Source organism: Dermacentor albipictus, chromosome 8, assembly GCF_038994185.2.
Source record: "Dermacentor albipictus isolate Rhodes 1998 colony chromosome 8, USDA_Dalb.pri_finalv2, whole genome shotgun sequence".
Classification (NCBI taxonomy): domain Eukaryota; kingdom Metazoa; phylum Arthropoda; class Arachnida; order Ixodida; family Ixodidae; genus Dermacentor; species Dermacentor albipictus.
In genome coordinates, this window is record NC_091828.1 from 100392130 (window position 1) to 100418450 (window position 26321).

The 26321-nt window shown below is 49.6% G+C and overlaps 1 protein-coding gene across 1 annotated transcript in view; it reads left to right on the forward strand.

The window, feature by feature from the left end:
* The window catches only part of LOC139048909 (receptor-type guanylate cyclase Gyc76C-like), a 326307-nt gene that overhangs the window by 272340 nt on the left and 27646 nt on the right, over window positions 1-26321 (forward strand). The window contains exons 6-15 of the mRNA XM_070523840.1: window positions 2031-2177; window positions 4140-4312; window positions 9383-9524; window positions 11797-11999; window positions 15706-15811; window positions 16728-16806; window positions 18817-18922; window positions 22051-22206; window positions 24893-24997; window positions 25984-26055. Of these exons, the coding sequence (XP_070379941.1) occupies window positions 2031-2177; window positions 4140-4312; window positions 9383-9524; window positions 11797-11999; window positions 15706-15811; window positions 16728-16806; window positions 18817-18922; window positions 22051-22206; window positions 24893-24997; window positions 25984-26055 (1289 nt within the window). The remainder of the gene's footprint in view (window positions 1-2030; window positions 2178-4139; window positions 4313-9382; window positions 9525-11796; window positions 12000-15705; window positions 15812-16727; window positions 16807-18816; window positions 18923-22050; window positions 22207-24892; window positions 24998-25983; window positions 26056-26321) is intronic.

The following is a 26321-nucleotide window of genomic DNA, read 5'->3' on the forward strand; positions in this document are numbered from 1 at the left end:
AGTGAAGGGCGTTAAGAGCTTGTTTGCCCGCTGCTTTTTTTTTTCTTTGTTCTAGTGTTTGCGAGCTTGATATAGCCCGATTGCGACTACCCGCCGATTGCGCAAGGAAAATAGACGACGGCCGTTTGTGGAGAAGAGAAGCGCGCGCACCGACACGAGTAGCGCAGATTTTTTCCGCAGATCGAATGCACTCGCTAGAGTCGACGTTTATTTATTTATTTATTTATTTATTTACTTGTGAGACCCTCAAGGTACACAATTGTACATTGCAGAGGGGACGGGCGAGAATACATCCCGAGAGTAAAAAAAAAAAATTACAGGATTGGTTCAAGGAATTCACAGTGCAGGGAACAAAAGGATACGAAAAAAAAACTAGTAATGCATTCGTAACAACCGAAAGAGACACGTAATGCGAAAATACAGAAAGAGCACACTTTACCAACCATACAATGTTCGCGAATAAGTACGTGATTGTGCCATTTGCCACCGTACATTATTTTATGTTGATTAGTGCATTCTTAATAAGAGCGGGGTCACTGTTGCTTACTAATGATGTAGGTAGATTATTCCACTTGACTTAAGTCCTAGGAAACCCGCCGTGGTTTCTCAGTGGCTATGGTGTTGAGCTGCTGAGCACGAGGTCGCGGGATCGAATCCCGGCCACGGCGGCCGCATTTCGATGGGGGCGAAATGCGAAAACGCCCGTATACTTAGATTTAGGTGCACGTTAAAGTACCCCAGGTGGTCGAAATTTCCGGAGTCCTCCACTACGGCGTGCCTCATAATCAGAAAGTGGTTTTGGCACGTAAAACCCCATAATTTAATTTTTTTAAGTCCTAGGAAGAAATGATTGTGAGCCCGCGACGGTGTTATGACGGGGTGCGTTGACTTTATGCACGTGATCGCGACGAGCCGCTCAGCGAAGCATCCGTGAACGAAATTGATTATTTGGTTTTTTTTTCGCGCGAGGCTGTCAAATTTGGCCAGAGATCGCCAAGTCAGTGGTGGCGAGTTTTCAAAGAGGCCATGAACTGCAAAGTGCGAATGTAGGTTGGCCGTGTAGGTGCCTAAAATATACGTTATGTGTTTGGGCCTCAAACGCTTTATTTGGCCTATTGTGTTAGGCCTAAAACGTAATGTATTAGGCCTAAGGCATTACGTTTAGACCCTAAAACTTTGTTTTCTTTTAGGTCTCTACACCTATGTTTTGTGCACCTAGCTCTACTCAGGGGCTGTGAGCAAGTGGAAACTTTTTAAGAAGCAGCTTTCTGGGAAGGTTTTAGCAGGTGTGCTATACCTACTATCCGCTGTCGTCAACAGAGTGATTGCCCCATTGAAAGAAAACTCATTTTGCTTGGCCTTGAGCTCAGTCTCCTGGTAAATGGAACTCTTCATAAGCGGAACTTATTTACCTGGTCTCTTGAGGTTCCGTTTAGCGAGAGTTCACTGTATTTCCATTCGACAACTGTGTGCCATGAAGCTCAATATCCGGGCAAAAGTGCGAATTAGTGAATTGCGAAAGGGCCATTGAAGCGGCTTATTCTCTATATCAAGCACGCGAAGCTTACTGACTGATATTAACGTAAGATAGGACCCTCATAACGAACTGAACACCGTATATAGCAAAGTCGAGGCGTCCGCTGCCAATGCCATAAAGCCACTTGCATGCCGGGAGATAATTTATTGCTCTTTTGTCATGGGACTCAGGCGCAGGAAGACATTATCGCCTACAGCGCATACTTCAATAAATGTGTTCCTTCCTTGCACTTTTTCTTCACCCGGTATACGGTATCCGTATATAACGAATGCAGCACAAGGGTTCGCTTGAGTTTATTATAGGCGCGTTCGCGTACGTCGAGATAGCCGATATATCGAGCAATCTTTAGCGCACGAGACTGTTTGTAATAACTGGGCTTTGCAATACATTGCCTCCGTGATGGGCCGTTCCTACTCATCCAGACTGAAACGGATTTGACTGTCGTCTGCTTGTCGTCTGCTTCATGCTCGTCGTCTGCACGTTCATTGCGCAGTCTATGTGTACTTGGGCAACTACCGGGACCTGCAGACGTTGCTCATCGCCATGAGGATGCGGGGTCTGACCGACAAGGCCGAGTACTTGGTCATCATGATCAACCACGACATCCACTCGTGGGAGGACTTCAACTTGAATTTTTTCGGTACGTCTCGCACGTTCCTTTTCCCCTCAAGTTTCTCTCGGCAGGTAAGCCTTTAAGGCGAGTCGCTAAAACATACTTCTGTAGACGATTACCAGACAGCTCACTGTACATACCTAGAACAGAAGCGTATCTTGGCGCAACAGAAAACTTGCATAGTTGGCTATGACTATAAGCATGATGTACTTTAGCGCGATATACATGACACAATAGTGGCGATGGTAACTCCCTGGCGAAGCGTTACGCTACTGTTGTGAGTGTATAGAATTCGTCTTTGTGTTGACCCTGGAAGGGTTGGGGTCGGCCATGAAATAGATGGTAGCTGGCCCATGCCGTCGTCCAACTCATCCACGCTGAGGCCGTTGTTGAAGAGAAGGACTTGTTCTCCTCGAGAACGATGAATATCGGATTTATTTACAGTATCTACATGAAGCGTTGAGAACGTTACAGTTGATCAGTCTTGCATGACTGAAAGAGAATGAACACTGAACAGCCGTCAACGGCTGCTTAAATACACTCTGTGCTCCCTAGACCCCTAGATGAGGGAAAACGACCCTTCGACCTTTGACCAATCGAAGCGTCCAAAGTCATCGTAGCTGACCCACCTTTGAGGGGGAGGGTTTACACACTCACTTCCGCACAGGTTTCACTGAACACACCGAGGTGAGAGGTTTTCTCGTACACGGAGGTCTTGACCCCAACAGGCGCCTCTTGATCGCAGAGTTGACCCCGCAGACAGTGGCCGCCGCGTATGTCTGTTGACTGTGACGGCTTCTGGGGCCCGCGAGACCGCGCCGCCAAAACCTCTTCTTCCAGGAGTTCCCCCGCTTCAAACAGACCGTGACGGCGACGGCGAATCCGCTAAAAATACTTGGTCCGCCGACCGCGTTTAGACATGCTGGCGCTGTACGGCTATTGACGCGGCGCATTGTCCTTACAAAGCGTGTCGCCGCAGCAGGCTGGGAGGGTTCGCAAGTCGCGTCTCCGTAGATCGCCAGCCCCGCAGGCCGATCGTAGCAACGCCGTTTTACGCCACGCCTTTCGCGCTGAGAAACAGAAGCTCTATTCCATCTCTTACGTTTAGACGCTTTTGCACGCAGACAGCCGAAAGAACAAATGGCATATGTGCTGGCTATCAACTGAATTTACTGGCATGTAAACAGTAGCCTTGTATAGACAACAACGTCACTCCTTCAAATACACGCCTGAGCACACCTATAGCCCGGAATCAGATAATCTGATGCCAAGCGTTTTCATCGGATCGCGCAACTCAGATGACAAGAACGCACTGAGGTGAGCACACCTCAGTGAGCACACCCCCCGCTATAGAGGACGTTACGCATCGCCATATAGAGTTTGTACGAAGCGCAGTGACTACTTTTCGTCGAGGGGGAGTCGCTGCCTTCCGCTTTCTTGAGTCGAGGGGAAGTGCTAATTTGGTGAGCGTTCCGGAATGCAGGAGTCACGTGATTCCTGTGCGTTTTGTTTACCTGTGCCTGAATGTAACGCCTTTAGCTTCTCTATACTAATGCCCCCCCCCCCCCCCTATGGGAGAGTCAGAACGAGCCGTTTACTGCGCGTGCTTAGGGTGTAGATGCGAGATCAATTGCGTGCGAAGTCGCACACTTTGTGCCATTGAGCTATTGTGTTCTCTTGCGCTATCTATCTATCTATCTATCTATCTATCTATCTATCTATCTATCTATCTATCTATCTATCTATCTATCTATCTATCTATCTATCTATCTATCTGTCTGTCTGTCTGTCTGCTGTCTGTCTGTCTGTCTGTCTGTCTGTCTGTCTGTCTGTCTGTCTGTCTGTCTATCTATCTATCTATCTATCTATCTATCTATCTATCTATCTATCTATCTATCTATCTATCTATCTATCTATCTATCTATCTATCTAATCCAATCCAATCCAATCCAATCTCTTGAAACCATGTCCCACTGCCGTTCCACGCAGGGAAGGTTCCCGAGAAGGACATTCGCGCCCTGAGTGACGCGTGCAGTCAGCTGATGGTGATCCTGCCCAGGCCGCCCACTGGCGACTCGTACTCGGAATTCATCGAGAAAGTGCGAGAGTACAACCACAAGGAGCCGTTCAACTTTCCTCCTGGACTGGCCTCCTTCAAGAAGGTGCGTGCTCTCTCGCGCGTCCCCCTCTCGCTTCCCTCGTGCACTATTGGCCTCGAGCTCCACCACTGGAAAAGCTGGCGCCACCGTCGGCGTGACGTGCTAGGAGGGATCACGTGGACATAGCGGCCGCGTCGGCTGCTTCGTGCGCGCCGAAGCGAGCTGAAAACGAGTTTAAATTCCCTCGTACGCTGCGGTCCTCATTTAGTGGCGAAATTTTCCCGCTTCGAGTGTCTCCTTTACAACGCTTGAAAGCACTACAATAGGTAGTGGCTGCCTTTGAAGGCGCGCAACCTGGTAGGCTACTGCTCGGTGCCGCAGGGCCGGACGCACATAACGGAGGTCGGTGTCAGGCTTATTCACACGTAGCCGCAGGACAAGAAGCTGCGTGAAGCTTGGCTCGCGAAACATAAAACCGGCAAACAGTCATCGGCTACAACTCGGGTATGTAGCAAGCACAGGCGCGAGGAAGATTTCTGCTACGGCGCCCGGTCTGCGATGTTCTGAAAACGCGCACTGAGACGCTCGCCCGAGTCCGCTGCCCGACTAATGTCATCACGGTTTGGTCTATGAACTTGTCGATGCTATAGGTACTGGCAAGTTCAGTGGAATGGAAAGTCAGCGGTAAGAAGCACATATTCAAAAAGCATGGAATATGGACATGTTTGTGTTATGAATTAATGCACTGGATTACAAAAAAGGAGCAGCGGGAAATTGCACGCTGAGGACACCGATAAACATACAGTGCGACGTAACTCGAGAAAGAAATAGTATTGAAAGGTCGAAGAATTTAGAAGAAAAAAAAAAGATTGAATCGTCGCGACGGCACATCACAGTCCTCGTAGGCGATGAAATTATTTTTGAACAGCTCTGATAGCGCCCACGCAACAATGGTTGCTTGTTTACTGTCAAATGCTCATATTCTGCGGCCTAAAGCTCATGGCACGGTGCGAAAACGCGCGCGCGGAGAAAGCGACACAGTGCGCGGACAAGCATGCAGACGCGCAGTCGGTCGCTACGAATCTGCGCGATCGCTGCATTGAGGCTTCGTTCTATTACACTCCATTTAGTTATACAAACACTATAAGAACATAATTCACATAGTTTGCTCCCAGCGTTTACCTACCTTTCACGCAAGAAGCCGGTTCGGGAGACTCCATCGCGGCGACCGTGCGCAGTGGCGTTCGCTGTACGTATTCGGTAAAGAGATAGCGTCTGTAAACGATTGTGTGCTTTCAGTGTGCCCAAGATTATTATTTATACAGTAAGAAACTTCTCTCGTTTCGAAAGTACTTACAGAAATGTCCGGGAGAGCTCGCGCGTGGTGTTTTCAATGAGTGCTCACAGCAAAACCTATGAGGAGCGCGCCACGTGATCCCTCATACTACGCCAGCGAGGCGCTTCCGATAGATGGCGACTCCGTAACTCCTCGCGGCCAATAGCGAGACATCGCGTGATATCCGGCTGTCATTGGATGCACCGGGACGCGGCACGGGTAGGGTGGCTAGAATGGGGAGGTGTGAAGACCGACCTCCGGAAGCTGGCCCCAAAACGCGTTCCTGCCACGTGACGGCCCTGCCGGCCGGGGCGCCGTTTAGGGTGCCGTAGTTTCTCGGGGCGTCTGCATACCTCCGGGCGGGAAAATGATTTGGTAGCGCTTAGTTTTTGCGTTTGAATGCGTTAAAATCTGACCAGACGTTTTTCTCTACGTTGTAGATGCTGTTAGAATTTAATGATGTTTCGCTGCTCTCATTCCACATGGAAACAGTGAGCACCGACTACGCAGCCGACACAGCAACGGTTTTTGTGACCACCTCTTGCCGAGATTAGCGCGCTTATGCCTTAGCGAAAATATAGTTCATAGGAATTGGCGCGCAAGGCCAGCGCATTGGAATAACCTTGAATGTGTCGCCCGCACATAAGTCACATATTTGAGATTGTAACATTACTTTAAATGGAGGAAGTTCATGCAATATATCAGCATTGTGGTGAAGAAATTCTAGAAAGTACAAAGCGCTTGCGACTTAATACATGTTTATTGGAAATAACAGTTATTGCATAACATCACATTTTTACAAAACGCAGGGCTTAACCTTCTTGGCTTTGTTGGGGATGACACACTGATTTAAGCTTTTGAGGAAAAAGTGAATACGTGTTATACAATAAAACCTAGACACCAATCCTGTTAGATCAGCGGAATGCCTCCTGCAGCCAATCTGTGGCACATTGGCTGCTAGAAGCAAGAAATTCTTGACTTTTGCGTGCAGTCGCGTAGTGCTAAATGCACGAGTGAACCTGTCCTCGAGTGTCAGAATGAGGTTGTATAGACATGCTGAGGGATACAGAAGCCCCCCCCCCCTCCCCCAAGACGCGGTCCCCTATGACAACAGCGGAAGTCGGTCGAGAATACAAAGCTTGGACCATCTGCCGAAAACCCACACTAAAACCAGCCTCTTCCAGAACACGGAAAATGTACCTATGGTTAATGATGTCGAAAGCCCTCTCCTGATCGAAGCAGCAAGGAATACCGGGAAGTTTCCTGGTATTTCCCTCCAGGAGAAGGTCCCCCACTGCTAAACCGTGAAGCTGAGTAGAGCGCCCCTGGACACTACATGCCTGGTATGGACCCAAAACAGTGCTGAGCGCTGGTGTGAGTCGCGTACACAGGCACTTTGCTATGAGCTTTTAATCGCAGTTCAGAAGCGTGATTGGACGCCATGCTCTCAGATCGGAGGTCCTCGACTCGTCCTTACAAAGGAGAGTGATTAGCCCCTCTCGTTGAGACGCTGACAAAGTCCCTTCACCGAGTAGCCTGTTCACCAGTGATGTGAACGGCTTCACTAACAGTGTCCGAAATTTAACATAAAATTCGACTGTCAGACCATCGGATCCTGGACTGCGATTACGCTTCATAGACTCCAAGGCCGAAAATAGCTCGTCCTCATCTATGGCTGAGTCGCACGCTTGTGGCGGCTTAGCTGGTGAAGCAAACGGAAAGACAGCTGGAGAGGCAACTGGAGAGGCACACAAGGTCATGTAAAACTGCCTCGCCAGTGCAAGAACTCCATCTGGTGAATCGACTATGCTACCATCACTTGTATCTATTAGGGAAAAGAGAGTTGTGTTCTTCCTTGAAATATGCTTACGTAGGACGTTTCTGCTGCTCCACGCTTCCGGTTCCCACAGCTCTGCTCAGGCTGTGGCCCTCAAGCCGTCCCAGCATCGCTGCAGGAGAATCCGAAGTTCCTTTCGGAGTGAGGCCAGAGCCGAAGCAACACCAGGCCCGCCGGACAGTGGCCTCGAGAGCAGGAGGATCGCGTCGGAGACGATTTTAATCTCCCCACGCTCCTCGTGCGCTCGAAGCTTGCCCCAAGACCTGAAGCACTCACGCATTCTGACCTTCACGTCGTCCTATTCTGTGCCACTTAAATTCGCTGTGTTGTGAAGCGATCGAAACTTAGGAAACGCGAGAAAAATACAGCTGCACTATACCGACCACGACAGTTACTTTGCACTGCACCGTGGCCTACGAGACTGACAAGCTCACGGCGACCCCGCGCTAGCCACCCTACCCGCGCCCCCGACGGAAGCGCCAAATTTTACCCCAGTGTGAGGAACGCGTAGCGGGGCCTCCCTAGGCAATGGCGGCGGCGCCGCGGTCTTCACACCTCCCAATTCTAGCCACCCTAGCACGGGCTCGTTTATTATATTCGGCGACGTTCGAGTTGTCGTTAGCGCTCGCACCTAGACACGAGCGCAGGAGGTGCATTCGGCCGCAAATGTTTACGGGACGTGGTTTCCGCGGCAAATGTGAATTTCTGCGGGTCGCATGAACCACTACGCATATATCGAAGATTCGAATATAATTCAATGAGCCCTTTCTTTTTCTTCTTTTTTTTTGCAGGAATTAGGCTTTTGTCCCGCGAACTCTTGCCGCCAACAGTAAGATGGAACAATACACGACTGTGTTCCTGCCCGTGTAGTGACTCTCGGGATTCACACTGGATCACGTGGTAGGGCCGCTCCGAGTGGCCATGAGTTTTCGAAAGGTTGCTCGTAAACCGATCAGAGCGGTGGGGATTCGATGTCGACACCAAATGGACATATTCGGCACTAAACAAGCAGTAAACATGCATTTGTGCATGTATATTTAATTATAAGGTTTATTATTTGGTCTGGTTTACTGCTGCCGATGATTACACGTCGAACAAGGATATAGTGGCTTGGGCGAGCTGATATCGGAGGACGTTTCGTTTTGTCTCGAGCACCTCCCCCAATTCCTTCCCACCGTCTCCTAATTCTCGCTTTTTCTTTTTTTAAACTTTTTCTTCACTCATTCTGACTTGCCCCACTGTCACCTATACCACAGTATATGCAGCAACGCAAACACAGTTAGCCGCCATTCTACTTGGCATAAAGAGTAAGAAGTGCAAGTCAGCAGGATGAGCAACCGTATTATAAATAACGGGTAGTCTATTATAGCAACAGAAATGGGTTCCAAAGGACGGGACCAACCCTACGCTTTACACACCTCCTCCCCGGCCTCCCCACACCCCAAACAGTTCATTTTCTGCCTCAACCAAAATGTCGGCTGCATCCCGTAGGCTCTGGAATTCATACGGCCCTGTGTACTAATCGACACCTAAAACAAGTGGATGAGTGAGCGAGAGAAGCAGCTCTATTGAAGTAAAGACTGTGCTTGGTCACTGCGGGTCGAGGGCCTCTTCCAGGACCCCACTAGTGTAAAATATACTTTAAGTGTGCTTTCATCCTGACGCTCTGCGCTACACCTACGATTTCGTGGTCTATCGCTGGTTGCGCTGTCCCAAACTTTTTAAGCTATGTCTTTCTCTTTTTTTTTCTTATTGTGTGAGTTCCAGCTTCATCGGTTAGTAAGTACTGGCTTAATGCACTGATTGCTTGCTTCCCTCTCCGTTGATAGCGATGAAGTGATGTTCGTGCTGTGCATCATCATCCCTTATGCTCAAAGTATCGAAGATTTCCTATTTGATCCGGATTCCACTCGCGTACCACCTCCACTTGCCTCTCAACCGCCATTTTTTTTTCGTGCAGCACATCACGGAGTACGCGTCCTACCTGTACGATTCGGTGATGTTGTACGCCGACGCCGTGACTGCGTTGATCCACAAGAACCACAGCATCACCGATGGTCGAGCCGTCATTCGGGAGATCATAGGCAGGAAACGCTACAAAAGTGAGTCGATCCCGTATTGTTCTTTATATTTTTTTTCTCGCATTGTCATCTTCGAGGGACAAAAGCATAAGGAGAACATATATGAACACACAAATAGGTTTTCTCATCAGGGTCATGATTGAAGAATTACCAAAGGTCACGATAGTGTTTTCAGGTCCTTGCCCGTTTAGCTCCGCGCCGTGTGACGAGTTTGACTTCGCAATGGTTGTGATGAGGTCACAGTAATCTGTGCATAATATGGCAGCTCATAAAACCATTTGTAAGTGAGTGGCAATGGTCACACGTATTTACATTCTTCCATATATATAGAAAGTATAGAAACACGGAGGCAAAAAGTCGCAATCCTACCTGAAAGGCGTAGCATCAATTCCGATAGGAAATTAGTGGACAACAATACAAACTAAGAATGGCAGTTTTATCGGTCCAAGAAACTTGTAAACATAAGCAGACTAGCTAAATTAACAAGCATGGTGTCACACGCGCAAAATGAGATGTGTTCACGAGCGCGAACACATCTCACTCGATGACCGCGGAAACTCGCGGTCAAAACGCTGTCGTGAGGAAACGCGGCAGCAGCAGCGAGCGAATTGACCTTCGCGCTGCCGCTCGCATCAACGCGAGCTAAGCCGGGAAGACTCAGCGCAGACTCTGTACCCGTCGCAGACAACTTTCAAGGTAACGCGGCCCGGAGTAGGAGGCTCCCCTCTCCCCGAAACCTTGAGCGCGACGGAAGGCGGCGCGTTTCCTCCTGCGTTTGCGTGCGCGAGATTTAGCCGCCATCGTCAGCTCACGATCGCACGCTTTCACTAGCGCGTACAGCATGCGGCGCACAGCGACGATTTTGTCGCCCTCGGACTTTATACGGAACCTCACGACGACGGCGACGGCAGAAATACACCTGGTGCGTCCGCGTAGTTGCTGTCGGAATGAAATAACGGAACTTTACCGATGTTTCGGTTGCGGGACCGGCCTTCGCCTTCCGCCGACCGGATTCCGACGAATCCCGGTCCTGCGGCCGAAACGTCAGCAAAATCCCGTTTTATCCTGCGTGCTTCGTCGAACTATTTCTGCGCCGGTGACAGGGGTGGGGTAGACATTGTAATTCCTAATAGAAGAAGCATCATCCTCCATTAGTTGTAAATCACTCCAGACCAGTGAATGAGATCGGTGAAAAAGGTGTACGTCCGCCTGACCAATCAGTACGCACCGCGCCACGCAGCCTGCGCGTTCATCCCGTAATAAGACAGTTTTAGTTACACGTACGTAGAGGCTTCACGTACGCAAGCGTGAAAAGCCCTACGTACCTTACGTGCACGCGATCTGAAACGCTTTTAGCTACACGTACGCGACGCACGCCAAGAGGAACCCCGTAGCTCCATCTATCGGGAAATGTGAACACGGCGGTAGCCAATTCAACCCCGTCGCCGTGTTTCGATGCGAACCGTCTGCGCGCGCGCGGCCCGCTATCGCTTGTTTCTGATCTTGCGGAACTCCCGCGCGAAGCTGTCTACGTGCGCAAAAAACGCACGCAAAGAATTGAATCTCACGTACGTCCGTGACACGCGCGCGCGCCCGCTACGTTCTACGCATGCGCACTGCTCACACGTAGAAGCTCTACGTACGCAAAGCCTCTACGTACGTGCAACTAAAACTGTCTAATAGCTGCCTAACCTGCTTATATACGTAAGGGTCGCGTGCCGCGCTTTACAGCCCTCATGCGGTCGCTGTTCGATACGCTTTTCAGACACGGAAGCGATTCGCTGAGGCGTATTGCTAGTGTCCATTTGGCAGGGTAGGCTACTACTACTACTACTACTACTACTACTACTACTACTACTACTACTACTACTACTACTACTACTACTACTCATCAGCCTGGTTACGCCCACTGCAGGGCAAAGGCCTCTCCCATACTTCTCTAACTACCCCTGTCATGTGCCAATTGTGGCCATGTCGTCCCTGCAAACTTAATCTCATCCGCCCACCTGGCTCTCTGCCGCCCCTTGCTACGCTTCCCTTCCCTTGGAATCCAGTCCGTAACCCTTAATGACCATCGGTTATCTTCCCTCCTCCTCCTCCTCCTCCTCCTCCTCCTCCTCCTCCTCCTACTACTACTACTACTACTACTACTACTACTACTACTACTACTACTACCACTACTACTAAGTAGTAGTAGTAGTACGCAACTTGAGCAAGCTGTCGCGGTCACTTTGTTAGCATTTCGGTCGAGACGTTGAACTTGACGGCCTTCTCCGGTGTTCGGCGACCGCAGGTGTGACTAACGCCGAAATGAGCATCACGCCCCAGGGCGACGTGGAGGGCAACTACACGGTGCTCGCCTTCCTGCCCGTGTCCGACGAGGCCGCCACCAGGGTGCGCGACCGCCTGGCCAGTGCCCGCCGGGCTTCGTACCCGCTCATCGAGCGGCTCTTCCAGCCCGCCGGCGGCTTCAAGTACGTCGACGACGAGACGGCCGTGAGTCACCGAGTCCCTGCAATTTCCCGCGCACCCGAGGAACCGTACACTGCAAAATAATTTACACCCTTAAAAGTAAAGAAGGGCGTAAATGTGCCTATAACTCCCACTAATAGGGTGTCCTTTATATAAATAACACCCTAAATGTGTGAGTAATAGACACATTTACACCCTTTTTCACTTTAAGGGGTGTAAAATATTTTACAGTGTAGCGGAGCCGCCTAGCACAGGGACGTGGAGCCCGAAACATGGCGACTGCGACCCGTTTCCGTTGTCCAGCGATTTCTTCCGGCACTCGATCGCAGTGTGCGAAAACGCGTGGCCTTCGAGATCGGCTTCCATCACTGCGAGAGAGCCGTCGCCTGGGTCACCCGAACTCGACCCGGATCTTCGGACCGTGTGTAGCCGCGACCGTTATCGATCGCGATCGAGGAATCACGTCCGGATCGGGGTCCGCTCGCGGTCAGGAGTGACCATGATCAAGAGTGACCAAGAGCGGTTGCCAAGGCTTATCGTTAGGACGAGTGCGGCGCCGATTCAGAACCTATCGGGTAAAAAACACTGGACCGCGAGATGGCTGAGCTTGTGGTCGCACTTTTGGCCGATTTCTTTTAAGGCACGAGAGAGAGTGATAGAGAGATAGAGAGAGAGAGAAACCTAAAATTAAAGTAAATTATGGGGTTTTACGTGCCGACACCACTTTCTGATTATGAGGCAAGCCGTAGTTGAGGACTCCGGCAATTTCGACCACCTGGGGTTCTTTAACGTGCACCTAAATCCGACTACATGGGTGTTTTCGCATTTCGCCCCCGTCGAAATGCGGCCGCCGTGGCCGGGATTCGATCCCGCGACCTCGTGCTCAGCAGCCTGACACCATAGCCACTGAGCAACCACGGCGGGTAAGAGAAAGATAGAGAGAGAGAGAGAGAGAGAAGCGAAAGGGCCAGCTTCACAGAGCGTCGGCTTGCGAAGGCTGATTGAGTGACTTCTTTTTGTATCCTGGTTTGTTTCCTTCTTCCAATGCAGTAGGCAGTTTTAGCGTTTGCCAAAGCCTATAGCCTACGCGAGACACCATCGCGAAAGGGACTGCGCATGCCCTAAACTCCGCAGTTCCCCTACTACGGCGTGCCTCATAATCAGATCGTGGTTTTGGCACGTAAAACCCCATAATTTTGAACTTGTTTTTGTTTTTTATGCGTGTCTGTGCGCCACCTATACTTAATAAAACTCGACGCGCCTTGACTGGCAACGTTTACGATGCATTTTGTTGTGTTTTAGATTTAATTTGTACATTTCTGTTATATCTTTAGCTTCTCGATTGTTTAGCTTCTCGATTCTCGATGCGCCGTGATAACTGCTCGGAATGCGCATGCGCTTGACCTTGAAAAGGATGTGAAAGCGCGTGCACTCGGCCGCGATAGGTCAGTTAACAACACGGGGCGGCCTAGGAGGCTGATGAGGAGAAACTTTATTTCTCATTAAAGGGAAGGGGGCAAAGGGATAGAGGGTGGGAGGGAGGAACCACTTGGAGTAGGCCTGCTCCATCCTCTCTGCCCACTCCAGGATGGCCTCCTCGAAGGTCGGAAAGTTCGTAGTGCCGAAGAAGAGAGTGCGCGTCGCGAAGATAGACTTGCTGCGATTCGGGAGAGGATGAGGTGAGTGGAACAAACGCGAGTTAATGACATCTTAGTGGAAATCAAGCAAAAGAATAGGGCATGGGCAGGACATGTAATGAGGAGGGAAGATAACCGATGGTCATTAAGGGTTACGGACTGGATTCCAAGGGAAGGGAAGCGTAGCAGGGGGCGGCAGAAAGTTAGGTGGGCGGATGAGATTAAGAAGTTTGCAGGGACGGCATGGCCACAATTAGTACATGACCGGGGTTGTTGGAGAAATATGGGAGAGGCCTTTGCCCTGCAGTGGGCGTAACCAGGCTGATGATGATGATGATGATGATTCGGGAGAAACAACGGCAACGACGGGCCGGCCCAACTGACTTGCTGCGGTGCGGGAGGGCCGAGTACGAGCGACGCCGAGCTCGCGCTTCAGCCCCGGGGTGCCGACACTCGGTTTCAACCGTGAGTTCCGTCTCGTCGGAGTTTGGACGTTCCTGCCGAGTGTGCGATCGACCTGAAGTTTGGCTCGAACCTATCGACGATCGACACGGTTCGATCTGTCGAGAAACGTGCACGAGGCATGTGTGTGTGTGCTGCGAGACATCTTCCCGGAGGCCAGCGAACAGGACGAGACGCGGCTGTGTAGGACCTGTCTAGAAACGGTCTTACGCGGGAAGGTGCCGCAGTTCAACGTTGACGAGTCTACGTTGATTCACGTTGACGGAGTCGTACGTCGCTCAATAAACGGGCAAGCTCGCACTCGGTCGTGCGAGCTGGTCGATCGTAGGGGCTGATGATTGGCGAAAACTACTTGAAGCCAAGTTAGAACTTTAGCAGCAGCCAAGTTACAACCTAGCAGTAGCCGGAATAGCCCCTAATCGACCAGCTTCGCTTTTTCGAACCTCGTGCGACCGAGTGCGAACTTGCCCGTATTTTTTTTTATCGTAGTGTTTCTTTTCCGGTATGCGCCACTGAAAAATGTAACAATGCCCCGGTGCATTTCCCACGGCAATCTTTTTCACAAATTATGCTGATGTATCGTCCCGTCTGCATAAAGTGAAATGCGAACAACTCCGAAACTATACTCCGATGCCTTATGCAGTGGCGTAGCTAGGTCGTCTGGCACTCGGGGCCCATAGGTCTTCTGTCACCCCACTCCCCGGGTGTAGCCGGCGGAAAGAGGGGTGTCTTCAGACGTATATGACACCCCCCCCCCTCACTGGCCCCTTGCACCCGGGGCCCACGGCCCCCCGCCCCCCCCCCCCCCCTGTTGCTACGCCACTGGCCTTATGTGCTTCCTGGTTCACCTGTATTTGTAACAGCGGGCTAAATTCAAATCCAGGACGTATAGACTTTGAACAACTCCACGCTTACAAACCGACTATGAAGTTATTGCACACGGCACTTTCACGCGCTCTGGTCGGTTTTTTCCTGCGTGATCTCGTTTCAGTTTATGCTGATGCCGCATATGCGTGCGATAATCTGCGCCTGCAACAAATACAGCCAACGCTCGTTACAACGAAATTGCTTCATCCGAAGTATCGCTCTATTCCAAGCTTTCCTAGTGCCCCGACCGCGTCGCGGGAGCTCTGGACCTAATTATCCGAAGTACAGTGAGACCTGAGCTGTTGTTTGTTGTTGCTGTATCGTTGGCGCTATACATAGTGTTCTTCAACAAGCAGCAACCGGCCCGCCAACTATGCTTCTGCAAGTAGCCAAGTAGCCTACACTGTAAAATAATTGACAACCTTAAAAGTGAAAAAAAAGTGTAAACGTGTCTATAACTCACACTATTACGCCCAAATAAATTACGCCCTTAAAACTGGAAACGGATGTAAAAATCGCTATAACTCACAATGTTACACCCGAATAATGTGTACCCTTAAAGTGAAAAAGCGTGTAACTGTGTCTATAACTCACACGATTACACTCAAATAATTTACTCTAAAGGCGTGTAAATGTGTCTAGCTCACACTATAACAACCAAATAATTTAAACTCTTAAGTGAGAAAGGGTGTAAATGTGTTTATAACCCACGCCCTTTTTACACACTCCTTTTCCCTCCTCCGAAACCCCGGTGCTGTGTACAGGTGTTCGAGCCCAGCGTCAACAGCACCGTTCTCTGGAAGAACGGGCAGCCTCCTGTGGAGGAACCGCCCTGCGGCTACGACGGCTCCGGTTGCACTCCACCACTGGGTGAGGCTCTCTTCTGTTTTTTGAATATTTTAACGCGACAGCGTTAATGAGCTCGTGTCGCAGAAAAGCCGGTGTCGTCGGCGTCGGCGACGTTGGCCGTGAGCGATAAATCCCAGCAGGCACTTCATGAATAAAAAACAACATGCTAGATGGGCTGGGTGGGAATCCAGCCAGGGTCTCCGGAGTGTGAGACGGAGACGCTACCACTGAGCTACGAGTTCGATGCTTCAAAGCGGTACAAAAGCGCCTCTAGTGAACGCGGTGTTGCCTTAGAAACGAGCTGTTTCTAAGGCTCAGGCCTACGTCGCTTTTTTCTCGCTCTAGCGTTTCTTTTTTTGTCATATTTTAACGCGATAGCGTTAATGGTCCCGTTTCGCAAAAAGTCTGATGTCGGCGTTGGACGTCGCAGGCGAAAAAAAAATTCCTAACGACTACCACGCAGGCCCTACGAGTGGTGCAGATGCGTTACTGAACTAATTGAATTCCTCAAAGTAAGATACGTCAGAAAAATCGTAAGGTACGACTTAAACACAACCTTCAGAATTGATAGCGTGAGATTTTAATTTGAATATACCTGAAAAGCATAATTCTCTTACGCAGATACTCAAACACAAAGCCCTTTCCCGAGCGGTGCGGTCACCTCCGTGCAACCGCAAGAACGCTGCGATTGCCGGGAAGCGTGACAGGCAATCGGGGATCTTTTCAATCCATCGCGTTCCACTCTTAGAGGCCAAGCTTAAGGGTCCTCCAATTTTCTTGCCCTCTTGTTTCTTTGCTCAAGGTAGTCGAATTCAAAGGTTACATGCTTTGTTGTTCACAGTTTCCGGTAACGGGTCAATTTCTTCACTGGCTCTAGCAGAGAGCGTCATTACTGAGAGAATAATTCGTGTATATTTGCGATGTCTTATATCCGCAGATAACCGGCGAGAGATCATGGCCAGCGTTCTCGGTGTCCTGCTCATTCTGGTGTCCGTGTTCGCAACCGTTGTTTACAGGTGAGATGCGTTATAGACTTGTCATTTTCCGATTGACCATCCACGAGAATGCCATTGTGTACAGATCTAACAACTACTGGCTAATGTAGTGTCTGTGCGTCTTATGGGGCTCAGTAGGGCTTAACAGGTCTTCATAATAAACCACCTATCGTGTTTTCTTTTTATGCAAATGCGTCAAATGGCCCATTGACCGAAAAAGCCGGCGGCATCTTTAGCAGCGCGACCTCCTATTGGCTGCGACGCCATGTGGCAAGCGCGTTCTCATTGGCTGCTCTGTCTCGCGCGCTCGTCACTCTGGCTCGCGCTCGCTGGCTCGGGCCTCGACGAACCGGAGCGGGCGAGAAGGAACACCTGCTGCCGCGCTATTGCGTCAGGGGGAAAGGGTACCGCCGCGACGCCACGTCACCGTCGCTCTCGCCCTCGAAAGCCTTTTTTATCTTCGCGTTCCTCGTCCGCGCTAGCTCTCACCTGCGTTCTAACTGCGCCTCGGTTAGGCCAGATCAAAACACGCGATGTCTCTCAGCTCGCTCGCTTCTCCGTGATGCGTTCATTTCTCGAAGGACCGCTTAGCACCGTTCAATTGGACGTTAATGCGTTCGCATTCGCAACTTCGTAAGAAGTGCTTAGGTGTCCCTCGAATATTTTAACGCGACAGCGTTAAGTAGCTCGTGTCGCAGAAAAGCCGGTGTTGTCGGCGTCGGTGGCGTTGGCCGTGAGCGATAAATCCCAGCAGGCACTTCATGAATAAAAAACAACTTGCAAGATGGGCTGGGTGGGAATCGAACCAGGGTCTCCGGAGTGTGAGACGAAGACGCTACTCGGATCAAAAGCGCCTCTAGTGAATGCGGTGTTGCCTTAGAAACGAGCTGTTTCTAAGGCTCAGGCGTGCGTCGCTTGCTGAGGCGCACATTTCGTTGCCGCGCCGAACGCGGCGTTGCTCGACGTTCACCGCGTCCGATGCGGGGCACGTAGTCGCTGCGCCGTAGCCCATTGTCTTACACCCCTTGGCGGGTCGACGGGAACGCTGTCGCGTTCCACTCTTGAAGGCGAAGCTTAAGCGTCCTCCAATTTTTTTCTCCAGCTTCTGTCATTTTTTTTTTCAGTCTGCCGTTTCACTTCACTCGCTTCTGTACGCTGCTATATACAGTGACCTGTTTCTTTTTATGTTCTAACAACTACAAAGCCGGTCATTAGGCTGACCACTGTTTTCTCCCCTTCCTTAGTTAGTAACGGTTGCCTCCTTCGGTCCGACATTTATCGACGAGGCGCTTGGCATCGTAATGTGCCTTTGTTTTATTCGTCCAGTCTGTTGCGTGCACGTAGCTGTGGCATTGCGCTGCTCAGCGTGAGGTCGCGGGAGCGATTGCCTGCTGTCGCGGCGGTCGTCGCTTTCCCGTCCGGGTGGGACGCAAGAAAACTATCGTGCACCGTGCTTTCGGAGCACGTCAAAGAACTCCAGGTGGCCAAAACTAATCCAGATGCACACCTGCTACGAGCAAATTACTGTGCATTTCGGGACGTGCAATCCTCATGGCTTAATTATTTTTCTTGCCGGCTGGTGGTGAAGACAGTTAACGTTTTTTTTTTTCAACCACCTCGCTCCTGTGATTGTGACGTAGTACTTGCGCGTATAATTAATTGTGTTTATATTTTCTTTTCTTGTAAGCTAAGGTGACAGTTTAATGTTGTGCGGCATCAAATTTGCGTTTATCTTTTTTTTCTTGAAAATGAGTTCTTGCTTGTAAACGTCACCAGAAACGAAGCAGCGATAAGCGCGAAATTTTGTTTTAAGGTCGTCAAATTGAAAACGCAAAGTCACGGTATAAATGCAGGAGAGCGTGTTACCGCTTCATTGTGACCATCGTCTGACAGACCAATCGTACCATTGGCAATAATAGCACGCGTAGTATGCCAGTGGTAGTCTGGCAGGACGATGCATTTGCCTCCGCTGAAGGCGCATCTGGCGCCAGTTGCACTTCAAACGCACTCTCGCCGGTGCTTGAAACCCAGGAACTGGAAGTACGAGCAGGAGATCGCAGGTCTCCTCTGGATGATTGACAAGCGGGAGCTGGAGCCCCTGACCACCTTGACCGGCCCGAAACACGGTATAAGCAAGGTGAGTCTGTCACGTCGCTGTTTATCATGATCGCATGCAAATGGAAATTATGCCCGAGGGTTCCAAGGTGGGCTTGTCGGTTTACGTTCGTAGTTACGGCGAAACAGTCCAGACGACACCGCGAGTGAAACAGACGACAGAATGCGCTGTTCCACCCGTTTATAGTCGTCTGCTCTGCTTCGCCATTAGGGGGCAATTCTAGGCAATCGTTGCTGCCCCCCCCCCCCTCTTCCTTTCGCATGCGCAGTTGGAACTACTGCGACGAGTGAAACAGACGACAGAATGCGCTGTACCACCCGTTTATAGTCGTCTGCTCTGCTTCGCCATTAGGGGACAATTCTAGGCATTCGTTGCCCCCCCCCCCTCTTCCTTTCGCATGCGCAGTTAGAACTACGGCGACTTCTCGCTGAAACCCTGAGAAAAGCCCAAGCATAAATTATATGTCGTCTTTCTTTAGGCTATCTGATTGCCTTCAAAAAACGTTCTCTTGAGGTTCAACCAAATATCGCGCATAGTATATTCAAGGGTAAAAAAAAAAAGAGGCGCATTGAAGGTTTATTGTGGTGACATCAAATGTAGCAGGATATTTTCACATAGCAGTATAATGGCGTGGACCCGGATGTCCTCCAGGCCGCCATCTTGTGGTATAGCCAACACGGTGAAAGAACTGCGGTTTATCTCGATTCGCTTAGCTGCAGCAACACAGTGAGGAAAGTATGTAGGACTACCACATGACGTACGTGACGTCATATGAATGCTACCCCTATTACTGAAAGTAAAGAATAGTCACTAAGAAAATCTGTACTCTGCTAGTAAAATAGTTGGCGCAAGAATGAGTAAAATAAATAAATAAAAGCTACCATGCTTCGAGATAACGTATGGAGCTTTGGCACATTAGACGCGCTCCTACACATACACAAGTATATTGAAATAGTATCTGAAGGCTTAGAGGCGAGTGCAAAGCGTTAACTTTTACCTAGATTTATTTGGGAAAGCGCAGTAAATATGTACCCAAGAGATCATTATCGCCGCCAGGAGACCCTCATGCACTTCAAAATCAAGTAAAGGGGGCTACCTACGTCGATGCCCAAGAGATCCCGATTCCTTATTCGGTGAATTAAGGCTAAGGGATGGGGACAGCATGTTTTTTTTTTTTCTATTACTTCCCCGATATCTGTAGTGTCGTCGCAGTTGGCTGTCTCGTCGAATAGAAGCTGTCGATAGTCTATTCACCGTACTGGCCTTGTTGGCGGATGCGATCACCTTCGCTCCGTCCTCATCACCTTCACGTACTTTGCGTATGCCCTCAATATGCGGCCGAACGAAGAAAACTCAAATCTACAGTTGACAGCTTGGACTCCCGCCCCTTTTCAGAAGAAAAGCTTTTGGGTGCGTGGAGGAGTGTTGACTGTGCCCAACGTGCCATAAAAGAACTTTTGAACTTTTTAAGTGAGACTGGTTTAGACGATCGCCTCTAGAAGATGTGAGATGTGTAGTCAGTGCGAAATGTGTTTGCGCAAAAGCTTTTTGTGGCAAGATTACTTTTTGTATGGACAAGATTACTCTTAGTGTATTGCGTCTCCGGTGCGCATCCGTATATTGGACAACGTGTATGTAGTGTCTCATTGTACCATATCATAATCATCCGCCACCTCCTACCTTTCCCTGTATTTCCCACTTCCCCATTCCCCAGTGAGGAGTAGCAGGCTAGAGACACGCTCTCCAGGCCGACCTCTCCTCCTTTTTCTCCATTAAAATCTACTGCTCCTCCTTCGATCAGTCGTACGCGTCACCGCGGACAGTTGGCGACGTTTCCCGGCGTTACGTCAAGCTAGCCAGCTTTCGAAACAGTGCACGAGAGTGGCTTGTTGGGCTAGTTGGTACGTGGTTATGCTAGGAGAATGCCAGCAAACTTGAGAGTAGGAAAAATCGAGAGGCAGACGTAGACAAAGAGACAGGAAGGTGGCTTCCTGTCCGACCAGCCACCTTCCTGTCTCTTTGTCTGTGTCTGCCTCTTGATTTCTCCTACTCTCAAGTTTGCTGGCGTTCTCCTAGCATTCGAAACGGCGCTTAGCACGCTTTCGATTGTTCCGCCCCGTGGCGTCCGGTGCCGCGGAGTCGCGCGAAACCTCGCGAAGGCCATGTGGCACCACCGAAAGTGATCGGTCGAGGACGTCGCCCCCCCCCCCCGCCCCTCCCCCTTTTGAACGGGACTCGCTGTTACTCCCTGAAGTGCGCCACCACGACTGATGACCGTAGCGGACTGGTTACAGGTCGCGTACTTCGTCGCCGCTGCAGACACACTGCGCGGGATCTGCGTGATGTCGTAGATGTGTTGAAAGTGTTAAAGAGGGGAGAAATGCAGGTGAAGTGAGAAAGCGCCGGTCACATGGTAGAGGTGTATATATATATATATATATATATATATATATATATATATATATATATATATATATATATATATATATATATATATATATATATATATGTTGGAGAGAGAGAGAAAGAGAGACAGATGTGCGTGTGTGTGTGTGGCATACAGCTATGTAGGCATCTAGACAGGGATAGTTGAAGCTTGATGGGAAAAGCCTCCGACCTGTCATGGACATAAAAATTAGCTTATATATATGTGTATATATGTCTCTCTCTCTCTCAATATATATATATATATATATATATATATATATATATATTACTACGACATGATTGAGCGATGCTCAAGAGACGAGCCGCCGCGAGAACGACGAAGTTGGTCGGTGCCCTTGGCACGGGCGAGTGTCAGCCTGGCTGCCTGGCTCCAGTGTAAATAGCGTGTAAATAGCATCTCTCGTCTGTGTCTTTCCACACGTAGCAATATATATATATATATATATATATATTATATATAGTGGAACTGACGGTGGTCGACCACCGTCAGTTCCGCTTTGCTCCTCGACACGTTGCAATGTGGTGAACGTGGTCGCAATCATAGGTCCAGCAGGACCTCCAAAAGACGTGCGACGTCATGCCTAACGCATTTTTCTCGCATTCACCCCGAAATCGCCACCGAATGTTATTGCTTCGGCGATGAGGCACCCTGCCCTTATACCTCTTTTCTCTCTCTCTCGCACTCTCGTGGTCGCCGTTAGCTCAGCCTGATCAGCCAGATGGTGAGCGACTCCCGGATGATGAACCTGTCCGGGAACACCTACCGCTACCGGGGCACCATGACGTACGTCAGGAAGCTCGTCTACCACCGGCGATCGGCCGACATCCCGCGAGCAGTCAAGAAGGAGATGAAACTGGTGAGAGCTCCGGTCGCTAGCTGATGTGTGCGCGCATTCCACTGGCTGTGATTTTGTCAATGGCGGCGGCTCATTGGCAAACGTGCAAGCAAAAATTTTCGTGGCCAGACATCTAGGAGCCAAAAATGACGCACGAGAGGCTTCAGACAAGCAGATTCGTGAATGAGTGAAAACGCTAAGCATAAGATGTTTTCGCAAGTAAAATTGAACACTCCGTAGTGGCTCAGTGCCCATTGTGGTCTCCTGCTGAGCGCAATATTGCAGGTTCCATTCCTGACTGCAGGAGAAGTGCTTTGTGAACAAGTCAAAACAATAAGCATAATTTTGTTTGGCAGGTCGCCATTACGCAAGGTAAAATTAGCGTGATCAGGAACCTCGGAGGCACGTATGACGCGCAAGAGGCTTCAGACAAGCAGATTCGTGAGCTAGTGTAAACACTAACCATAATTTATTTTCGCAAGTAAAATTTGCCCAACCTTGGTGCTTCAATGCCTATAGCGCTCTGCTACTGAGTGCAAAGTCTCTGATTCAATGCCTGGCAGCAGGGGAAGAGGCATCGTAAGCCATTGCAAACACTAAGTATTATTTTCTTTCGCAAGTCCCCATCACACAAGGTCGAATTTGTGGGATCAGGGATCTCGGAACCACATATTACACACAAGAGGCTTCAGACAATAAGTTTTTTTTCAAACAATTGCAAACACAAAGTATCACATGCATCGCGAGTACAGTTATATCGCGGTGATGGCGCAATGTCTATGGCGCAAGGTCGCAGGTTCGATTCCCAATTGCGCCGGCCGCATTGCGATAAGGGCGGGATGTAAAGAGTTTCGCGCACTTCGATTTGGGTAAGCATTGAGGAACGCCAGGTAGTCAAAATTTATCAGTAGTTGTCCCCAGTTCTCCGCTACTGCGTCTTCTGAAGCCCTGCAGCTGATTGGATGTTAAATCGCTTTAATTGGCATGTTTTATATTTTTGTGTGGTCACTTTGCCAGCTTCATAATGCGACAAGCAGTCACTCTCCTTTTGTTTCAGCACTCTAAAGACAGTAGTACTTGTGGAACTGAATGACTAAACTCGCAAGACGCTCGTATTTTGAGAATGTAGCCACATGGGTAATAACCAAATCCAACTTTATATGTTGGGGTAAGAAGTTTTTGAGATATTAATGGTGTTCTGCAGTTAGCACAGCGGTCGACTTACATATTTGCATATTTCTTCATGTTCGATTGTTCTAATGCGTTGTGTGTGTGTTAATAAATGCGTATTGTTTAAATTTATTTTTATATATCTCTGTCTTCATATTAAGGTAATTAATCTATCGCAGTGTACTTATATATACTGCGCTGTCTTTTTAATGCAGTTGTCTAATAATTTGCTGCGCATGTTTAGCGTTGCGTAAGTGCTTTATTTGTATCAGCACATCTGCTCAGCATTTCCTTCAGCTCGCATTTGTTACGCTAATGCTCTCATAGTCTCCTGTGTTTTAACACAAAGAGTTAAGGGCCCGGATGGCTGACTCTTCAAAACTCTGCCTCGTTAGCTTTTGAATTTTATGAAATGATTGCGACGGCTGCATCAGAGGCTCGGGTGGCGTGTACGTGACCTTATGCAGACGACATTGGTGTGCAAAGACGTTGAACTTGAGACGTATAGGGCCGTGCAGCGTCGCCATCTGCTGAAAAAGGAGATGAAGCCGATTTACCGTGGCCTCCGAGATCGCGGGCCGCCAGCCCTCGACGCACGTCTCTGTCACGTCGGCCGTCATTCTGTCACCCTTGTATTATTTGGTGTGTTTTTTTTTCCTTCTTCTCACGTGTGGCTAATTGCCGTATTCGCAAATGAGCCTCGACTCGGAAGCTCTTCCTCCACTCCAGCGACTAAAGCCTCTTAAACTTCGTAAAGTAGCAACACTCTCCTCCTCCGCCTTCACTCCTCGTTTCTCCTCTTGGACGGGCTCCTCTGGACGGGCTTCGAGAAGCGGCTGTGACAGTGATGTCGCGTACCGCGCAAGAGTGACAGACTAACTAACGATGTGTGTGCCGTGTTATGTGCTCCCTATCTCATTTCCCCATCTTTCGTCCCCCCAATCCCGCTCCCATGTGTAGGGTAGCAAACCGGTTAAGCTAAACTGGTTAACCTCCCTGCCTTTCTTCTCCACTTTTTCCTTCCTTCCTTCCTCTCTTTCACGCCCCCTCCTCGACGGCGGCGCCGCCTACACCGCTCGAGCGTAGCAACGGCGCCAACATGCGCTCCTCGCCACTCCGTAGACGCTTCTCGAGCAAAAATGGCGCTGATGCACGGCGCGAGGGCCCACGTGATGCCATTAGGCCAATAGCGACGCGGCCTCGGCCAGAGCGCGCGAGGAGGAGGTGGCATTCTTCAAAGCGCGCCGCTACTTTACGAAGTTTAAGGGGCTTTACGAGCGACTTGAGCCCAGCGGCGCCCCTCGGCTTATGATGTCGCTACACTCCCAAGGATTGCCGTGGCTAATCACGAAGCGCAGTGGCCTCTTCTGTCAAAGTGCGGCGCTGCTGTCTGCTTTCTCGAGTTGAGGTGGAGGTTTCAGTGGAGGAATGTTCTAGAATACTGATGTGGGGAGGAGGGAGGGGGAAAGTGCACGAGTGAGTTGGATCGATAGTTGTCGTACAAATCCTGTGTACCGTCGCCTGTTTCCATGCTTAGATGCGCGAGCTGCACCACGAGAACCTGAACCCTTTCGTGGGAGCCTGCGTGGAGCCCAACTGCATCTACGCCGTCTCCGAGCTGTGCGTCAAGGGAAACCTGCAGGTACGTGCGTAGAACCGCGGAACGACATGGTCGTGTGATGAGCCTAGAAAGAATTTGATGAGGTTCAGTCGTTTAGGCTACTTGCGTTTCTGTTAACGAGAGATGGAACTGGAAGAGCTTCCGTGTATATCGTGATGGAGCTGTCTCGGGATAGCCGAACCACGGTTGAATTGTCAAGCGTTAACCCATCACCTGGTAGAAGTGCGGGTACGTGTGGAGTGATTTGGCCGTTTGATGAGACTAAAACATTTGATGAGGATAGATCGTTTAGGCTAACACGAGTCTCTTAACGAGAGGTGGAACGGCAAGAGCGCCCACTTATATTGAGATTCACCCTTCAACTGGTGGAACTGCTCACTGGGTCTTTAGTTTCAACATCGTGTTTCTTTCGGGTTAGCCACTTACGTATTTCTTTTTCTAATTGTTGGCGTTAACGGCTCGGCTTTCTTCCGTGCAAACGACAGGCTTCGTTCGAGGTTCTTTTATTAAGTTACTTGGTTTAGAAGACTGGTGCATTGTTTCGCGCTTTGCTCGTCACTAATAGAGCTACGTACCTCATGTTGCGTGAGACATGTGCATTAACGCTAGTCAGTAAAATTTGTTGATTGACAAGGTGGTTGCTTGTGCTCATGTAGGGCCGACCCTGAATCTCCTTTACTCCCTGCTTCTCAAGTCTTTAATTCCTCGTCGCGCTAACACGCTTCCCTTGGTACTCGTCGCTGCCTTTATTTCTATGCTAATTAAAGCCGTAACTGTGGGACTCATTACAGACAAACAGTGCTCGTAATTGCCGCTGCAAGTAAGATCTGTGTGTAGCTTAAGTAAACAGCTTATGTGCTCTTATTTACGTTGAGATAGGATCGAGATTGGTAGGCAGTGTTATACGTCTCACAGGTTTTTTGACGTTGAGCAGTTATCATTTCTGCAGTCAGTCAGTGAAGTCCTGGCCTACTGCAACAACAGCTGCGTCCCTTGTCTTTCCCTAGGACATTCTGGAGAACGACGTCATAAAGTTGGACAACATGTTCATCGCCTCGTTCGTCTTCGACATCATAAAGGTACGCTTTCGAACTGCTAGAGTGCTTGAGTTAGTTGTTTTTATTACAAGAGCTTATTGTGTTGGAAGTGAGATTGATTGCGCTGATGCGGTAGCAGTGTTGCAGTTAATCGTGCACTGGTAAGGCCACTTTACCGACCACCATATTTTTTTAATAAATTCTTACCATTTCCCGAGCTGTTTAAGACGAGATTCGCGCTGTACACTCTAATATCTCGTTGCAATAACTCGATATACACACACAAAAAAAATTACTTTATCGTAAGC